Below are 18,408 nucleotides of genomic sequence, written 5' to 3'. Positions count from 1 at the left end.
CATTTTACACCCGGCAGCAGTGAGCAGTACCGTTTCTCTAACTGCTGCCCCCATTCATTCTTTATCAGACTGCCAATGGAGGAAGCTATTTGTAGCTATCCTCAAAGGCAGCAGCTCCCTGGCATGAGGAGCAATGCAGTAATCTCATCACAACCTCATGACCAATGTGCACATAAAAACACAAAGCATAGCACATATAGGCAACAATATGTATACTCAAAGTAATAATAAAACCCTAGCCACTGATTGGTTAAAGCATGTAAGTTCCTAGGTTAGCCACTCTGCTTTGCATGCACATTGACTTTTCTCTCTTTCATCTCAGTGTGTGCTCATTGTTGAATATTTGTGTGTTTTGTGACATTGTTGGTTCCAAAACAGTTTTCTGCTAATTGTTCACCTGCTGTGTTTGCTATATAAACAGTCAATTCTTGGGATCGATTTTAGGCATATGTCAAACTACTAAAGAAGCAGCAAAAAGAATTGAACGCTCTGAAGAAGAAACATGCAAAGGTAAGCCATCTAGTAAAATATATCTGTGTTTATCAAGTCTCCAAAAAAGTATTTCCTAACTGTTCTTCTAGGAGGCATTCACACCAGAAGTGTTGGGTTTATCACCAGTGTGCTGATCAGCATGTGTAATGCCACATTGTTATACCTCATTCCAAGTTTTTATTTTTATTTATTAATTTTTTTGGGGGTAGGGTGGGGGTTCTGCCTGCTAGCAAGCATGGTTTTTTGGCCCAGGATCAGTTTAGAAGTTAAGATCAGGAATTGGAGTTAATTTTTAGATTATGTTTTAGGAGGTTGCTTAGGTCTTCTGATTGTTTGTATATATATATATGGATGAGGGGGGGGGGGGAGTTTTTTCCTCACTTCAAAATATTATTTAGTGTTAATGGCAAAACAACGGGTAAAGTGTCCTAGGAGGGTAAGTTAAAGACCCTGTGACTGGAGCAACCCATAAAGCATCTTATATTTATTAACCATTTGTCTCTTTATTTCTATAAAAGGCTTAACCCCTTCAGATTGGAGTGGAGCATTTACCACTTGCTGTGCTATAGTTTACATGTTAATTATTGTCTTTGAACTCATTTCACCTTAATTTTCTCTCCCTCTGAAAGCTCTGGAAAACTAAGAATGAGGGAAGTCATGGTCAGTATTGTTACCTTGACAGAGGTTCTTACCTTTCCCTATTTTATTAAAAAATGTGTTTTTGCTATACTCTATCTCCCCACTAAAAAGGTTTTATTTACTGTCCAAAAATGTAAAGAGGGTAAACGTCTACAATGGGGACTGTAGAAAAACCTGAGAGTGGTTTTATCCCTATGATTTATGTTATTATTATGAATGATAGGGATAGAACAGTTATGCCTGCCCTCTAAAGGTAAAATAGTAGTCTTTAAATATAGCATTTATTTTTTGTGCTAGTATGATGAAAACCATACCAACCCCCCAAAGAGCCTTCAAATCCTAAACCAGTGATTCTTCTAGTGTCCATCAATGAGCATTTAAAACCACAACGAGGGAGGGAACCTGGGCATCCAATACACACACACATAGAAGTAAATATTATGAAGGCAGCTTTGTGTGCAATAGACAGAAGACTTTACAAAAGGACCACGAGATAGGTAAGTAAAAAAGTAGTTCTTTTTTTATTCTGTTTGTTTCGAGAAATCAGTTTTAAAAAAATGTTTGGAGGAGTTTTCCAGGAAGCATACTTAATAGTGGTTATTTGTTCCCTGGGCCATATAATATAAGTTAGTCCAGTCACCCGGAATGCAGATATGACTGAATGCCAAGGCATAATTTGTATGGGATACTTACTTATCCCACAAATAATCTACAGTGAAAGGGACATTAAGTTGTAGTTGCCCCCTAGGTCAAAGATTACCATTCTTTTTCTTGTCCTGTGAAATGTCTGTGGATCCAATATGAAAATAATCTTCAACCCAGCTTGTGTTTTTCTATTTTCTGCCTATTTAAATGTAATATCTAGCAAAGAATCAAATGTCTTAAATGTTGTATTTCCTGGCAGAATCATGTAACAGTCTGGAGATGCTTTTAGCACTAGTTTTAGAAAAAAAAAACATAAAATCTATGGAAATTGTGTTTTCAGGGAGAGAAAGTGCTGGCTGTGGATTGTGGATGAGTCATAACTGTGGGTGGAAATCATTATAGCTTAATAAGGGGCAGGAGATTGCTTTTATCTGGAATCCACAGAAGCCTTTTCTGTTACTGCCATTATGATTGAAATGACATAGATTGCTGCAGTGCATAGGTACAGATCACAGGTCTTGGCACATGTGTCTGTGTCCTCACAGAACAGAACTATCTGTGTGTCATCTGAAATCATTGTGCAAATGTTTCTCTGTTTCTATAAATTTCTAACAATTGTTGCTATCAGGGAGGCAAAGGCCCCATAAATGTGAACCATCTGTTGTTTTTTGTAAGATTATCATGCCAAAAATAATAAATATATAAGGTAAAGTGAAGAAAATGATCATCTTAAGAGGAAAGTAAGGTAAGTGTTGCCTATGTTTGTATTGGCTTGCTCTTGTTAAGTGCTATCCCATTTTCCCTTTCCCCAAATGACAGTGCATAGTACGTGGAAGTGATCAATGAATAATTATGTTCTAGGGTATGCTCATGAGAATACTGGACTTATGGGTTCACTTTCTCCTGAACCACAATTAAAGCTGAACCCCAATCCACATATTTTATACATTTCCAGTGTATATGTCTTCTTTCTATACATTATGATCATATGATGAGTCAAAGTCACTTTTATCCAGTCCCATGTCTTTTCACCACCATAGACCAGTGCACACTGTTCTTTGCAGCATTCTGTTGTGAAGAATGCATCCATTCCTATTGGACACATTTGTTGAATGATACCTACCGGCTTAAAGGAGAAGGAGTGCTAGAAGACCTAGTAAGACATTGAGAGCTGAAATTTGGAGATTAGAGTTCTTGGAAAGAGTTGTGTACATTTTTTTAAGCAGCCACAAGAGAAGCATATGAGAAAAAATAGAGACATGATATAAAGATGCCACAGTCCTTGATTCACAAGAACGTGTATGTAGAATGTACTCTGTTTGGGGTGCCTTGGATTTAACGACGGACCAAAAGATCTTACAAAAGGGAAAGTTTATTTACAGCTTAAGATATTATTTACATATGATTTTCAATACAAAAGGAAAAAAAAGGTAAAGGGTATATAGGAAAGGGGAAGGAAAGGGGTCTAGCTCTATCTCTAGCACATGGTCAATCTCTCACACAACCATACACACCAGGGTTTTCTCTCCTTGAACCACACCCCACTGCAGGTCCAGAGCGAATCACATTGTTGATTCATCCTGTGTGAAGTCTTAATCAAAAGATCACACAGACTGTCCTTGTCCCAGGCTTGGGATTGTTGTCATATACCCCTGCCCCCTCCAGGAAGACTGAAGTTATAGTGAACAGGTTTGGGCAGAAATTGACACCAAATAGTCAAACTGGCCAAGGTGTTAATGATCCTCAGGCCTGCACACATGGAAGATCAATCATTGTCTCTGTTAAGCAATCCTTTGATGTTTATCTCCACAGATAATGATGTTTATAGCTTGTTTCCAAGAAGGCAGAATTGTCTTTACATACGAGTCATATTCATATCAATTTTGGTCACTTCCAACAGTGTATTACAAACTCTATTCATTCAGATATAGCCACCTATGTGTTACTTAGTCTAGTCATAGATATGAGAGTGGTCAACTCTCCAATATTCATGAAAGACGATACCAGCTTGTTACACTCTGAAAGAAAAAAAACATTTCCCCTAAAGTAAATTGGTGGTGGGAAATATCTTCTTGCTTTTTCTTAGGGACAGAATATTGGTCGTAGACATCCCTCTTCTTCTCATTTCATTTCACCTTTTTTGAGGTTTGTGGCTATCTGAAAAGGGACCTAGCCTGCTCTTGTTAAATGTATAATAAGCAGCTCCTTTGCCTCTATTTCCCTGTCCATACATTTTCCTTTACAGGTATAAGACATTACATTTCATTTCCTGCAATCTTCTTTTATGAAAAGCAGCCATTATTGTTACTGTCAGTGAGCATGGGTGGTACAGTACTTCTATCCATACCCATACAATATCCCCTAACATGAGGTGCTACTTCTCTTAATTTGCTTCTGTAACCTTCACTATTATAAGCAAAGACAGAATCCAAGGTCCAAAGGCCTTTCAAAATGAGCATAGTTTATAATAAAGCCTATTAATCTCTTGCTTTGTAAGCCCAGGCTTTATGAGGATGCAGCTTTATGATTGGCAGCTTTGGCTCCTAGGAATTGTATGAATGGCTCTGGGCTCATTCAGCCTTAAAATGAGAAAGGCAGTGGAAAAAGACATGGACCACTGAGGGGGTGAGTGGCTAAAAAATGGACTTTTGCTTTGAGCAAGAAATCCAAACTGCTGCTATTGGGGAATATTCTGGTTTTGGTGAAGTTTTTGTAAAGCCTGTTAACGGTGTGCTTTTGGCAGATAGATTAAAAAATGTAATATTGCCAAAATGTAAAACAATATGCAAAACATATACATAGCTAATCGTCTTTTTTAGAAGAGGCAAAACATTGTTGCATGGTTCCTAATTCTTTTATGAGACAGTATAATCTTCCTTATACAGTGGATCTTATATATTGTCACTTTATAGATAATTCTTTATGATCCAACAAATGCATGCATATTGGTGTGAATGTAATCATAGTGACAGAGAGATAGAAATGGGGAAGGCTTAGACATAGCACATTAGTGTGAATGCCTATAGAGACTATATTAAGATAAAACAAACATAGAGAATAAAACTATTATCATAAAAAGGGCTGCGATCTGTTGAGGCAGGATGGGGTCCTTTTACTTCTAGTGTACCAGTAATTGAAATATGATGGCCTGCACATCTTTACTCAATATCAATAGTAAACTAGATATATTTTTTGTGGTGAAGAACCAGATCATTAACTGTGAAAATGGTATTCAAAAACAAACCACAAATATAGTTAAGGAGACAACTATCTTAAATTCCCAATATTCAAAATTTTAAAAATGTATATAAAATTGTATCTTTTGCTTTTTACCATTCTGTGAAGTTACATGGGTAAGCTGCAGAAGTCAGCATTAAATTTGTCCTAAAAAAAAAAAATACCTTTCATTTATCTGTATGTAATAAAGGCCATACAGCCTTGCAGTGTGCTGGAAAAGTGGCGGAAGGTACACTTTTTGTATGGACAAATGTAGAGGTCCCATGGAAAATGAATAGGAATATGCAAGGTAACAAGCTCTACCTAGCACTAAAAACCGTGTGTCAATTCCCAACTGTGGACAACAAAGGAAAACATGTATGTATTACCAATTTGGAAAGTTGTGGTCAGAAATGTAAATTTAATTGGTTAATGTGGAACAAAACAGACGCACTGCAACATAAGAACCTGTATTAATTCATCCACTAGTATGCATCCAAAATAAACTGCCTGGCCCAAAAAGGTCACACATTATAATATTTTGTTGTACCATCTTTAGCTTTGACATGCAGTCACCATGGAATGATTTTGATAAGTTTATGCAATATTACAAAATTTATCTCCATCAAGCTGCATACATTCTTCACAAGATCCTGTAATGATGATGGGCGAATCAGATGGCTGTGTAAAGTCTTCTCCAGCACATCCCAAATATTCTCCATGGTGTTAAGGTCTGGACTCTGTAGTGGCCAATACATGTGAAAATGATGTCTCAACCACCCTTTTTTCACAATTTGAATACTGGCATTGCCATCTTGGAATATGACTTTGTTGTAAGATAAGAAAAAATTCATTGTTGGAAAAACCTAGTCATTAAGTATATTCAGGTATGACTATAACTTGGGCACAAAACATTGCTGAACCAAGACCTGACCAACTAAAGCAACCCCAGATCATAACACTGCCCCCACAGGCTTGGGGACTTTTTTTCCAGACATTGTACAAACACTTCATTTGGGTGAACTGCACAGGTGACCTATCTCTTTAGTATGTTGTCTAGACACTCTGTATAACACATAATTTCTGTATTTTTTAAACTAGTTTTAGATAATTCTGCTTTATAAATTACAGTGGATAAAATGTTGTACATTCCATTAAAGCATTTTCCAAAATGATTTTATTGAAAAGATCATTAATTCTCTTTGTGAAAAATAAGGTTTCATTGTTGATTACTGTATTAGGTAGTTGGTTTTGAGAAGAACCTATTGTGAAAATGGATGAAGTGTTTTTTTTTTTTGATGGCATAACCCTGAAAAAAATGGCATGTATCTACAAGTCCATCTGGAGTGGGTCAGGAAATACAAGTGAATACAGAATGTTCCGCTGCATCAAGTGAACAGACGAGTATTTTGCTTAATTGCCTAATCAAACAAAGCTACTGTTTTCCAGGAACACAGCGCTATGCAGAAGGTACACTGCACACAAGTTGACAAAATAGTGGCACAGTTTGATAAGGAAAAGTTGTCTCTTGAGAAGAACTTAGAAAAAGCGATCAAGAAAAAGGGGTAAGAGCAGCCCAAAAAAAAAAGCAATCCAATCCATAAACACAAAGTCATTACGGATAGAAAAAAAAAAAGTTGCATAGGGTTTACTAAATTACACATGCTGGGCTTCACAAGATGAAATTGTATATACAAGGCTTTTGGACTCAGCATTAAAACATATAATAACTTGACTTCATGTTGTTTTAGTTTTAGGTAATCCATCCAATTCTTTAACATTTTGTGCTCAATAAAATTAATGCGTCCAAGTGTAAATATGTAAATCTAAGAGCTAAAAAGTGTTTTTAATAAAAGTCAAATATTTACTGGCTAATGTTTTTTTTTAGCCAAACCTAAAGATTAATCTTCATGCATTTTTTTCAGCTAACTGTAGCTGTGTTTTTATTAGGAAAGCGACAAGTTGCTTCTGTATATGATTGCTCATCCTCCTCCAGAGGAAAAACTGCACCCAAACCTCAACCTTACAACAAAAAAGTTAAGATCTGCAGTTAACAACATAGTAGTAGAAGAGGGGGAGCTTGGAGCACAGTGTTGAACTGCAAGTCTGATAGGAGCCCTATAATTACCTTTGTGGTGGGTGCTTAATTTGATCTTCCCTACCTTAAAGGGCTACAACAGCCAAAGAATTTTTAGGATCAGACATATTTTTGGGTCCTCTGTTATGCCCTCTGGTCCCATTCACCAGTCCCTACTCCACCACAGTGTCCTTTTATGACCAGGGGGTCAGTGGATAAAACCATGGGTGACTCAATCAGGTTCCAAAGGCTTTTTATCATTTATTGTTCTTAAAGCAAAAAATTATTAATATATTGTCCATCAGAGCAGTATTTAAATGGCACTGTTGTCAAGAAACACTTTCCAGGTTGCTTACATAAATAAACTATTTACAATAAGTGCACAAGAATGGAAGGAACAATGGTTCCCAGGCTGTTCTGAGCAGCTGTCAACAGTCCCAGTTTTCATACTAATTCATCATAGACAAGCATTGGCAGTGTTTAGATGGTCAGTTAGTGGATGGTAGCAAACCACCACTCCAAATTAAACCACAACCTACCGGCCCTATGCATTCCTTATGGCAGCCCCATTTACCCTACAAGGAGTGGTGATGAACCAGTAACCAAACCACAATTTCACTGTCTATGTTAACAGGACCCTACTGATGCTGCTCCTGTATAGGAATTTAATATGCATTTTTTTCAGTAGCAAACTAAGTTTTCTTCCATTTCAATTTTCTTCAATTCCAGAAAATGTAACATCAATAAGTGATCATTTTTTTCGATATAAGCAAGCTGAAATGTAAACTGTAACAGTAAGAGTTAATGTGGCCAAAACTGCTACTGTGAAACTAAGGCTACTGATAGACCTTAGCATCTATGTTATATGTCATACAGGTAGTTACTTTTCTTGTTTCGGCATCAATGGATAAAGAGTATGACATTAAGCTTTTATTCACAACTTTTCATTTACTGGTACACATTACTGAGAAATCCCTATTATGTTATACTGGGGAGTGGCTGGCTGCAACTTGAAGGTAAACATAAATTACTTTAGTAAAGGGAAAAAACATACCTTGTTAAAGATTCTGATAATATGATCTCATCAGCCCTCTTCATAGTAGAAAGAAAAATGTGATGCCACCCAGTAGTAAAGGTATTTATAGAACTTGTACTGGACAGGCTGGATGTATGGTTATTGGCAGTGCCAGGGGAGGCACTTAAACGATTCCAACATATGGGAAGTCATAGGGTGGGTAATACATGAGTGTGTAAATAGCTGTAGATAATGAACCTCGGTGATTAAATAATCACATCATGTCCATAGACCAATCAGTCATTAGTGGGCACCTAATACATACAAGAGGTCTCAAGCTGAACCATGCCCAGTCCACACATGGCATGCAATCTGTTTCAGAGCTGTTAAAATTTTCCAACATCAGTGTTAAAGATTTTTACAGAACTAGTGGCTTCTGACGGCCAGTTCTATTTTAACTTCTAACCCTTTTAAACCTTGTCCTAATTTTGCATTAATTATGGCTTTTTATTTATCACAGGCATTTTCTAAATCTGTATCTATATTAACCTTTCACACCTCCACTGATTTTGTGTTGTTCTGCCTGCGTATATTAAATGTCTCCAAAGCTACATGCATATTTAAATGCATGTCAAATTAACTTCTTTTATGGAAATGGCCCTAAATTGATGTGTCTAGAATAGAAATCATATAGTAATAAATAATTTGAAAGCTTATTTCCGTTGAGTACACGCTACTATTGTAGGGTGTTACTATTACAACAGGAATGTAGTTCTTTATGTGACTTTTACATGTTTATGTGCTGGTTGTTCCATATTTTAGTGCTCGTGTTTCACTCTACTGGCTGATTTTCAAAATTTTTCAAAAAATTAGTTGAGCTAAGGATATACTACTGAGAACTAGTAAACCTACATTTAGAACATCTGTACATCCGCCTCCATTATCCAAATCTTATAGAGCAGGGGTGTCAAACGCAAATAGACAGTGGGCCAAAATTAAAAACTTAGACAAAGTTGCGGGCCAAACGGAAAACTGAAATAGCACCGCTACTACAATTCCCTGCGTCAACAGTCCAGTGCGGGGCTTAATGTTATGAGTGGCTGGAACTCCCTCTTCACTGAAATAGCACTGCTACTACAACAAAATAAAACAGTCCAATGCGGGGCCACGCATAGGCAGAGAGGCCGCTGGTCAATAGACATGAGTGATGCCACTACTTTACCTCCCGGCATTACTTGCGTCTATAAAACAGTCCAATGCTGTGCCAAGCATAGGCAGAGAGGCCGCTGGTCTATAGATGCCAGTGATGCCCCTACTACAATTCCCGGCATTACTTGTGTCTATAAAACAGTCCAATGCGGGGCTAGGCATAGGCAGAGAGGCCACTGGTCTATAGATGCCAGTGATACCCTTACTACAATTCCCGGCATTACTTGCGTCTATAAAACAGTCCAATGCGGGGCTACGCATAGGCAGAGAGGCTGCTCGTCTATAGACGCCAGTGATGCCCCTACTACAATGCCCGGCATTACCTGCCTCTATAAAACAGTCCAATGCGGGGCCACGCATAGGCAGAGAGGCCGCTGGTCTATAGACGCAAGTAATGCCGGGAATTGTAGTAGTTGCGCTATTTCAATCCAGCGGCGGGCCAGCTGCAATTCATATATGGGATTCCTTTGGGGGCCAAAAGACAATGCGGACCAGATTTGTTATTGAGAGTGTCCCAGAGTACAGTTTTTTTTTTCTAACTTTAGTCTCTCTTTAAAGTTAATCAGTGAACTTTTATCAATTATTACAGCTATAATCTACTCTATTTTCCTGTATCTAAGTTTTATATGATTCTGTAAAGCCAATTCACCACACTAATTGGACACCAGAAAAGCAGCTTTGAGAATTTTTTTTCCCATTAGGATGGCACCCTCCGGTTACATGGTTCCATGCTTTAAATGTAACTCATTTTGCAGTATATCAGCGAGGTATCATTAGGTTGACATTGAAGGTGATGCTGGAACCCTGAAATGTATTGGTCTACTTAGTTTAGGGTTTTAACTTATGGAAGGCGTACAGGAATGTTTATACCCATTCCTATACATACACATAGCAGAAAGCAGTCCATATCATATCAATAGGGTGGCAGTGAATTGAGATAAAAGGTGGTGGTGAAACCATAAAATGTATTGGCCTGCTTTTTTTATGGTTTTAACTTATGTAAAGATTGTAGTAATGCTTGTACCCCTTCCTCTTCCCACTATCTAGCAATATAAGAGGCATTCTGACCACCATGCTAATGTACTGTAAGCTGTGGATATCATAATTATAGCAGAGGTTCCCTGAAGATATGACTTATTTCCAGGCTTCTCCCATGTAATAAAAGGTTGAGAAACACTGAATTTTTGATATAAAATGTATAAGTAAGAAGCATGATTATGCATGGTGGTAAATATTTTTTATTTTTGCAGAGAGGTTCATAGGTTGATAGAGTCTATGTAACCTAGTATGAAGCTCTACATGCTTTCCTTGTGTCAGGGTCCTACACTGGGAGGGTTGTTTATATGTCCATCTTCTAAACCGGACAGCTACAACTAGTTGTTGGTTTACATGTCTATACCATGTCTGCTTTTTAACATGCTTGCTCCTTTACTTTGTTATTATGTTACCATGATCCTCCAAAATGTATGTTCAGCTTTTACCTTTTTTTAGTGTTTGTCTGTTAATGTTCCTATTATCCAGATCATTGTATATCTAGTAGTAGGTAGTCACATTCAACTTGACTTGTTTTTGTGTTCTTCGGATCTCACTAAGCTGCTTTATCAGTTCCCATAAAGCAGCTTTGAAACGCTGTAAAACATCTTCAACATTGCAAGAACAAGCCCAGTTGAATGTGAGTAACTACTACTAGATATTCTTAAGACTTATATTTATTCTTCAATGGGCTTTCTTAATACAGGCGATGTTAACAAAACAACTCATGTTAATGCGTTTGCAATAATGCACTGCACAGCTTTACATGGGCTAGAAATCTCTAATTAAAATCACTTTTTCATCAGGATTCCTGGATCAAAATAAACTTGTCTTTTCTGTGTAAGCAATGCAATCAATAAAAGCAATGCAAGCAATGTTGGGGCATGGAAGATGCTTTTTAACCAGTAAACCCAAAGCCACACTATTGACAATAAAGAATCTACATGTTTTATGCACAAAGTTGTATGCAACCAAAACTTTTCTTTTTAGTTTTAAATAGAAAGGGGTTAGAATCTCTGTCAAACTTCCATTTCTGTCCCATTGGGAAGAGTAACCATTTCCTGGGAACAGATTTTACAGGGGGAAATCTGCTCATGTCTTTCATTTTTGGACAACTCAATAGCCAAGCCTCAATACAGAACAATGTTACTTTAGTAAACTTTATACTTTAAACTTGTACCAGAGTCTAATTCTTAAAGAAAAAAGATGTTTATCAAATTACTCTTATTCGTGATATATCAGAAGGCAGAATGGCTTCCTGTAATAATTTTAAGTTTTACTTGTTACGCTAAATAATAAAAATTACAAAATGATTGGTGGAGAGACTGCTGTACCCCTGATTGTTCACATGGAACACGGAGCAGACAGAGTGTAGGAGTTATGAGTGGGACTGTGCTGGCTTCATAATTAACTTAGATGTTTTATATGTAAATAACTGGAAGTATTGTGCTTGTTAAATAACTTTCTGAAAGACAGTTATGATTCATTTCTTAAGCTGATCTCTGGAAATATATTTTCTGGTTTATATTGGTTAGAGAGCAGAAGGGTTGGAGCATCAGGCAAGTTTACCTTTTCATGTGTCCCCACCAGGAAAATTTAACCTCACTTTGAGTTAGGACATCAGGGACATTGACACAAAAAGAAAAAAAGAAAACAAAATTAGCAAGTATGGGAAAAATGATTTTTCAGGACATTTATTAGGTCAGTTTTCAGTTGCAGTTTTTAGGTCAGCTCTAATATATATGTTATGTGCTTTACTGGATGGTAATTTTTAGTTGGTAATGCATCAACTAAGTTAAGAGGATTATCCTGTCACATAAATGGCTGCATTTCACAATTTTTCTTGCAAGTATTTTACCATAATATAGAGTATTTTAATATGTGTGTGTAAACATTTTTTTGCATGTAGCCGTTACTTATAGAGTATTACAAATTACTGCTCTGTCAGTTATCACTAGCCTCTACATACATACACATACTGTATACACACTTCACCACTAATGTCAGTGAATCTTCATTTATTGTCCTCCTGGAATTTCCCAAAATACCTGTTGTGTCTGCCAGTGAAGATGCATCTTCTTGTAATGGGGGCAATGCTGCTGCACTGCTCGTGAATTCAGGGCAGAGTTGTCTCTCTCACGTAGGCTATATCTGTGTTCACTGCAGTGGTCTGAGAAGATGTAGGGGATATAGGTAACAGTGTTTTCACTGCTGGTTATCAAATTTGTAGCTTGTCAATCAGAACCTGGGCACACGTGGTCCTTCCCAATCAGCGTTCAACCCAGAATTTGTTTTAAGCCAGGTGGGAAGAAATTGAAGGCTGGTGACAGCCCATGTATTGTGACCCAACTCATTAGTAATCACCCAAAAGCAGCCAGGTGGCTACTGAAAAGTGCCGGGTGGTGCACCCGGTTAAAAGGAGCTTGGGAAAACACTGGCAATGTATTCAGATTGTCTTTTTCTCCAACTATAGACTGCAATGTCTGCGAAGAAAAGCATGATTGACGTAATGAAGATAACTGCCTGGTTTGCAACACAGGAGCCTTTAGATGTATTTTAGGATAAAATGCCAGTTTGTAACACAGAATAACAAGTAATGAGAAACACGGGCATTATTAGTTAATATCGATTTTGTGTAAGAGATTAGCAACTTCTTCCTTTCTATATTTTATAAATATGTGTGGTTATCATGACAAGAAAAGTATTGTGCCATAAAAGCCCAACTCCAGCATTTTTAAAAGCAAAAGTAAACTCCACTAAAGAAAAAAGTCACAATTGGTATACTTGTATAATAGCTATGAAATCTGTGATATCTCTTCTGCCTTCCTGCCAGGACTTTTGTCATTTTGCGTACTTTAAACCTTGAATGCTTGGTTCTGTGCTGAGATGAAGTAGCTCCTGCATGCCTATTTCACCCAACTAGCTAATGAGCTAGTCTTCATACCCAATACCAGCCAATCTTCATAGCCAGCAGAAGACCCGGTGAGGATAGCAGTGACAGTGATGGAACAGCGAAGGAAATCGGATCAAGGAATGTTTTCATAAAGATAACCTTATGAAAGCAGTGGTCTGTCCATGACAATGTATTATTTGCCTTTTGTGGTGCTCTGTCTCCTTATTATCTAAGTAGAAGACTCTAACAATAGCCATAGATGTTAGCAAATGGTTGAAATTCTAGTATGCTGTAGACAGATGGAAGGGAAAGTATGGGATTTTGGATCACTATGTCCTGCAAATGTTCAACTTTTACCAGTACATACTTTTCACTAATTCCCTGTGAATAGTATAGGAAATTAGGAAAAGTACTTTTAGTTATAAATGCATGCTTTTTTTAAACTGTTAAAATTTACAATTTTCTATCAAATATAATTGCTGTTTCTGTCCCTGTTTGGGGAGTTTTTCCTTAAATTCCTGATAACGCCATGTGTCATTCGGACAGGAGATGAAGGTCCAATTCATTTCTTTTGCACAGAGCTGCACTTTAACTTTACTTACCATGGAGAATTTCCAGTGATGTAGTAAATTCTATAGTCATCGGAATCTGAAATACTTACATAAACATGTTTTTAGATTTATTTTGATCTGGAACCTCTATCAAATGGTTGCTTATCACCTAATCATGAAAACATACTTATTGGGGGAATGGGGGGGGGGGTTAAAAAATCAAATGCTGCTGGTTTGATTGGCAGTCACCTAGAGGTACATAAACTCTTAGCAAGTTTTGAATCTTCATGTCACAGCTGGGGTGCTGGGGTATATTTCCACTGGCAAAGCTTCAACGCTTTCTAATAGTACTAAAGCTTGCCTACCCCTTTCCACCACAATTGAGGTTGCCAATCATCATAGTGATGGGCCAGTAGGATTGTGTAGAGGACAGGGCTTAGTGGCAAGCTCCAACACTACCCTGAAGTGTCAAAGCTGTGCTGGCAAAATGCCCCAAGATTGGGTAGGATATGAAGGTTTGGAAGGCTGCTGCAAGTATGTTACCTCTATGTATGCCCTGTACCTAGCTCTGTCTGCCAAATGCCCTGAGATTTGGCAAGAATGGGGAGATTTGGAAGGCTGTTGTAAGTATGAAACCTCTGTGTGGTTACCTAGCTCTAGCAAGCCAAATACCCTGTGATTGAGCCAGAACAGGAAGAATTAAAAGGTAATTGCATGTATGTGCACTTCTACACATGTCCTCACCCACAAAAAATTTAAAAAAAAATTCTTTGTTAGGGTCAATGCTTTGTAGTGAACTGTGTGCCTAAAAAGCAAACAAAACATATCACTGCAGAAGTTTGTGTATTGTAAAAAAGAATAAGAGTAAACAGGAAAAGTTACTATAAAACCCTGTCACTGGTTTCCCAACAAGTGTCTTCAGAGGCATGCTGCAGGTTCAGTAGTTGCTGTGTATGATTAACCTGTTAGTGCATTTTTTTCCTGCTAGGTGAAAGATGTTGTTGCTCAGCATACAAAGGAATGGTCAGATTTGATTAGCACACACAGTGCTGAAGAGCAGGAACTCCGGGACCTCCACTTAACACAGCAATGTGACCTCCTCAAAAAACTGCTTATTTCCGTCCAAGAACAACAGACACAGCAGCTGAAACTTTCTCATGACCGGTAAGTGAAAGATACATCATACAATAGCCAAATACATCCAAGATGTAGACAATCATCATGCTAGAAGGAGATGCTGCTTAATAAAGTTCTTGAATAAAGAGTTACACTTCTGCTTAACTCAGGGGTGTCAAACTCTGGCCCAGGGCTAAATATGGCCTACAAAAGGAAATTTTTGGCCCCCAAAAGAATTCTAAATATGAATTGCAGCTGGGCCGCCGCTGCATTGAAATAGCACTGCTACTACAATTCCCAGTATCACTGTTGGACTGTTTCATAGACACAACTAATGCCAGGAACTGTAGTAGCCCCCTCTATAGACCAGCGACTTCTCTGCCTATGCGTGGCCCCACATCTTTGCTTACATTTGAAAAGGTTTTATATCTAATGAAAAGGAAAAACGTCCTCAATTTTTTGCAATAAATTTCAAGTTTGGCCCGCGACTTTGTCTAAGTTTTTATTTTTGACCCACTGTGTTTTTGAGTTTGATACCCCTGGCTTAACTAAAGAAGATGGTGCTCAATTTTTAGGAGTACTTAACCCTTAAACCACCATAAAAAATGAAGGGCTGTTTTCTTAGCCTTCATTAACAATGGGCTGGCTGGTAATGCCAAAATGTTGTGCCACACAAAACAAAATTGTTGGAGTCCTCACCCAAGAAAGGGACTTATAAACTAAACAGCCCTTTGTTGTCAACAGTGAAAAAAGCAAAAGGAGCAGCAATTACAACCAGTCTCAAGGAAGCATGGTGCACCCTGTGCAGTCTCCTCTTGCTACTTCACCGCTTTTAAGGAATTTTTGCACAAGGCTGTATGGCCACGGCTGCGGCAGATTATGGCGTAATTCCCAAAAAGCTACACAATGCTTTTGGTCACACAGTGGTTCTGTAACAATTTGCACTACAGCCACATGCCAGTCTTGTTAAGGTCTTACACTGTGGGTCTGAAAGTGCCCCACGGGTTAAAATGATGTGTAATTCGTATTGTTCAATGTTATATTTGTTTGATTTCATCTTATCCATGTGTCTGCTCACAGGGAAAGCAAAGAGATGAGGGCAAACCAGGCCAAAATTTCAATGGAGAACAGCAAAGCCATAAGCCAGGATAAATCAATCAAGAATAAGGCAGAGCGTGAAAGGTAAGTGCTTTCATTCTCATGCTTGAAAATACGCAATGGAATGTTCGTGAAAGATTTCAGATCAGACTAGTGGGTGAAAATGCTACAAATAATGTTTTCGGATTCATCATCACAGAGGATTCATTATTTGCTCTTTTGTGTGCAGACACATTTTGTGTACAACCTTTAGCTCGATTATAAATCCATTATTTCTGATGTTCTCTTGTTGTTCAGCGGTATCTAGCACAGTCAGCTACGGCTTTCAGCAATTTCAAGCGGTACCACCAAATACAGCTACAGTACCCATAGATGAATGGATGGTGTGTTATTGTATGGTTTCTGCATTTACTAAGGATAGGGCTGAATAGTGAAAACATTCACAAGATTTTATTTCTTATTAGATCTGTGAATATGATATTATTGATGAGTATTCCAAATTTATCAAATGCAGCCTGTTATTGGCTACAGTGCACAATACCATATGTTATGAACAAACCTAAAAAACAGGAGATCAAATTGCACAGAGGGAATTTATTAAATTTAGTCAAGGCTCATATAATTTTGAAATATTGCTTATAAATATTTTGTATTCTTACCTGCAGGTGAAACTTAAAGCTTTCTTTTAGCTTATCTTGTGTTATAAAAAGCCTTTTGTTTGCAAGCCTAAAACCTCAAAATAAAATTCATATAAAACAAATGGATGGATTATAGTGATTGTGACCATTATATGTGTGTGTGTTTGTGTGGGGGAGTATTTAGAAATACTCCTTAGCCTTCGTGCTCAGAAAGTCCTTTGATTTTCCTTAAGTTGGCAATAAATCAAAAACAAATATATGTTATGTTACAGATAAAAAAAAACTTATGTTTGAAAAATAAAATACTGTGCCAGCTTCAAGACTGGGGGAAGGGATGAATTGCCTGTAACTTCCGTTGGAGGCTGCTATTGTCACATATTGACCTGATGCCAGTGATCCCAACTGCAGTGTTGTCTTTGCTGCCATAAGTGGCTCCCTTACCCGAACACTGGTTTGCATCTTCTCTTACCTGCCCCTTCCACTGTCCAATCACAGCAGCAAGGGAGATAGGGCAGAGAAGATGTGAGCACAGCAGCCATCAGATATGAGTGCCATCAATGCCAATACAAACATGGCACAGGATCTCTGCTAGCCCCTGACAGTAGTCATAGATGACCCTCAATGGTGGCTCAAAAATGTAGCAACCTAAGCCAAATACCTCCTGGGCTATACACCCTTAGCTGCCATTGCCCCCTCATAGGGCAGGAATGTTGGAGTCTGTGTAACGGAAAACCCAGCCCTACACACAGTCACAATGGTAATTTAGATATCAGAGTGCTTTACCTATAATCTGAGACTTTGTTGTTGTTTTCACCTTTTGCAGACGAGTGAGGGAACTGAACAGCAGCAACACAAAGAAATTCCTAGAAGAGAGGAAAAGAGTAAGTAGAAATGAGTCTTATATTCCTGTGAACCCATCTGTATTCCCACCATTCCACCTACACCTAATACAGCCGGGGGTACGTACAGGCTGTAGGTATACACACAGGCTCTATATGTACACTTAGGCTCTAGATCAGGCATGGGCAAACTACGGCCCCCGGGCCATATATGGCCTGTTAGGATTTTTTATCCAGCTCGTTGAACTCTCTACTTCAGTGGCTCCGCTGAAGTAGAGAGAGAGTTCAACAGGCCGGATAAAACAAGTTGCGGGCCGCGGCTCTGGTCGGTGCAACCCCCCCGAGCGCGGTCAGAGGATGGACCCCATTGGGGGCCGCACTGGCCAGAGCTGCGGACCATGTCCCCTGTGCAAATCCCGGGCTCAGGGAAGTGGGCAGAACAACCCGCCCACTCTCCCATCGAAGGCTCAGATCTGCGATGGGAGAGTAGGCGGGGTTATGCTATCATGACGTCACCTTAAGTGGCTTCATGATGGCATAACCCCACCCACTCTCCCATCGGCCCGGCCCCTCTGCCAAATTGTAGATCAGATTGTGGCCCCTTAATGAAAAAGTTTGTCCTAGATCAATGTTTCTCAACCAGAGTTTCTCTAGAAGTTGCTAGAGGTTCCATGAGCAATGAGCAGTTTGTGTATCCCAGGTCAGTTTAAGTGACACCAATGATCTTTTTGGCTATCTGTAAGGGTGATATTCTTCCCACTGGCCAGCAATGTAAAAGGCATTCATCCTACTGACCACCAAGCTAATATACAGTGAGCTGTGGATATATTATTTATAGCCTGAAGACTCTAAAGTTACTGCAGGGGTTCCCTCATGTTAAAATGTTAAGAAACACTAGTGTATGTGTACACACAGGTTCTAGATGTACATACAGGTTCTAGATGTACA

General features: G+C 38.5%; 1 protein-coding gene across 5 annotated transcripts in view; it reads left to right on the top strand.

Moving 5' to 3' along the window:
* The window catches only part of PLCB4 (phospholipase C beta 4), a 190,560-nt gene that overhangs the window by 158,894 nt on the left and 13,258 nt on the right, over nt 1-18,408 (top strand). For 2 of the 5 annotated variants that reach the window (XM_072409636.1, XM_072409635.1), the window contains exons 33-36: nt 445-510; nt 14,758-14,933; nt 15,966-16,067; nt 17,445-17,502. In XM_072409636.1, the coding sequence (XP_072265737.1) occupies nt 445-510; nt 14,758-14,933; nt 15,966-16,067; nt 17,445-17,502 (402 nt within the window). Of the gene's footprint in view, nt 1-421; nt 511-6,441; nt 6,939-14,757; nt 14,934-15,965; nt 16,068-17,444; nt 17,503-18,408 lie in introns of those variants that run through there. The other 3 variants (XM_072409639.1, XM_072409637.1, XM_072409638.1) reach the window with 3 other exon arrangements.

Source organism: Pyxicephalus adspersus, chromosome 4, assembly GCF_032062135.1.
Source record: "Pyxicephalus adspersus chromosome 4, UCB_Pads_2.0, whole genome shotgun sequence".
NCBI classification, from domain to species: Eukaryota; Metazoa; Chordata; class Amphibia; order Anura; family Pyxicephalidae; genus Pyxicephalus; species Pyxicephalus adspersus.
This window is presented reverse-complemented; position numbering and strand designations above follow the sequence as displayed.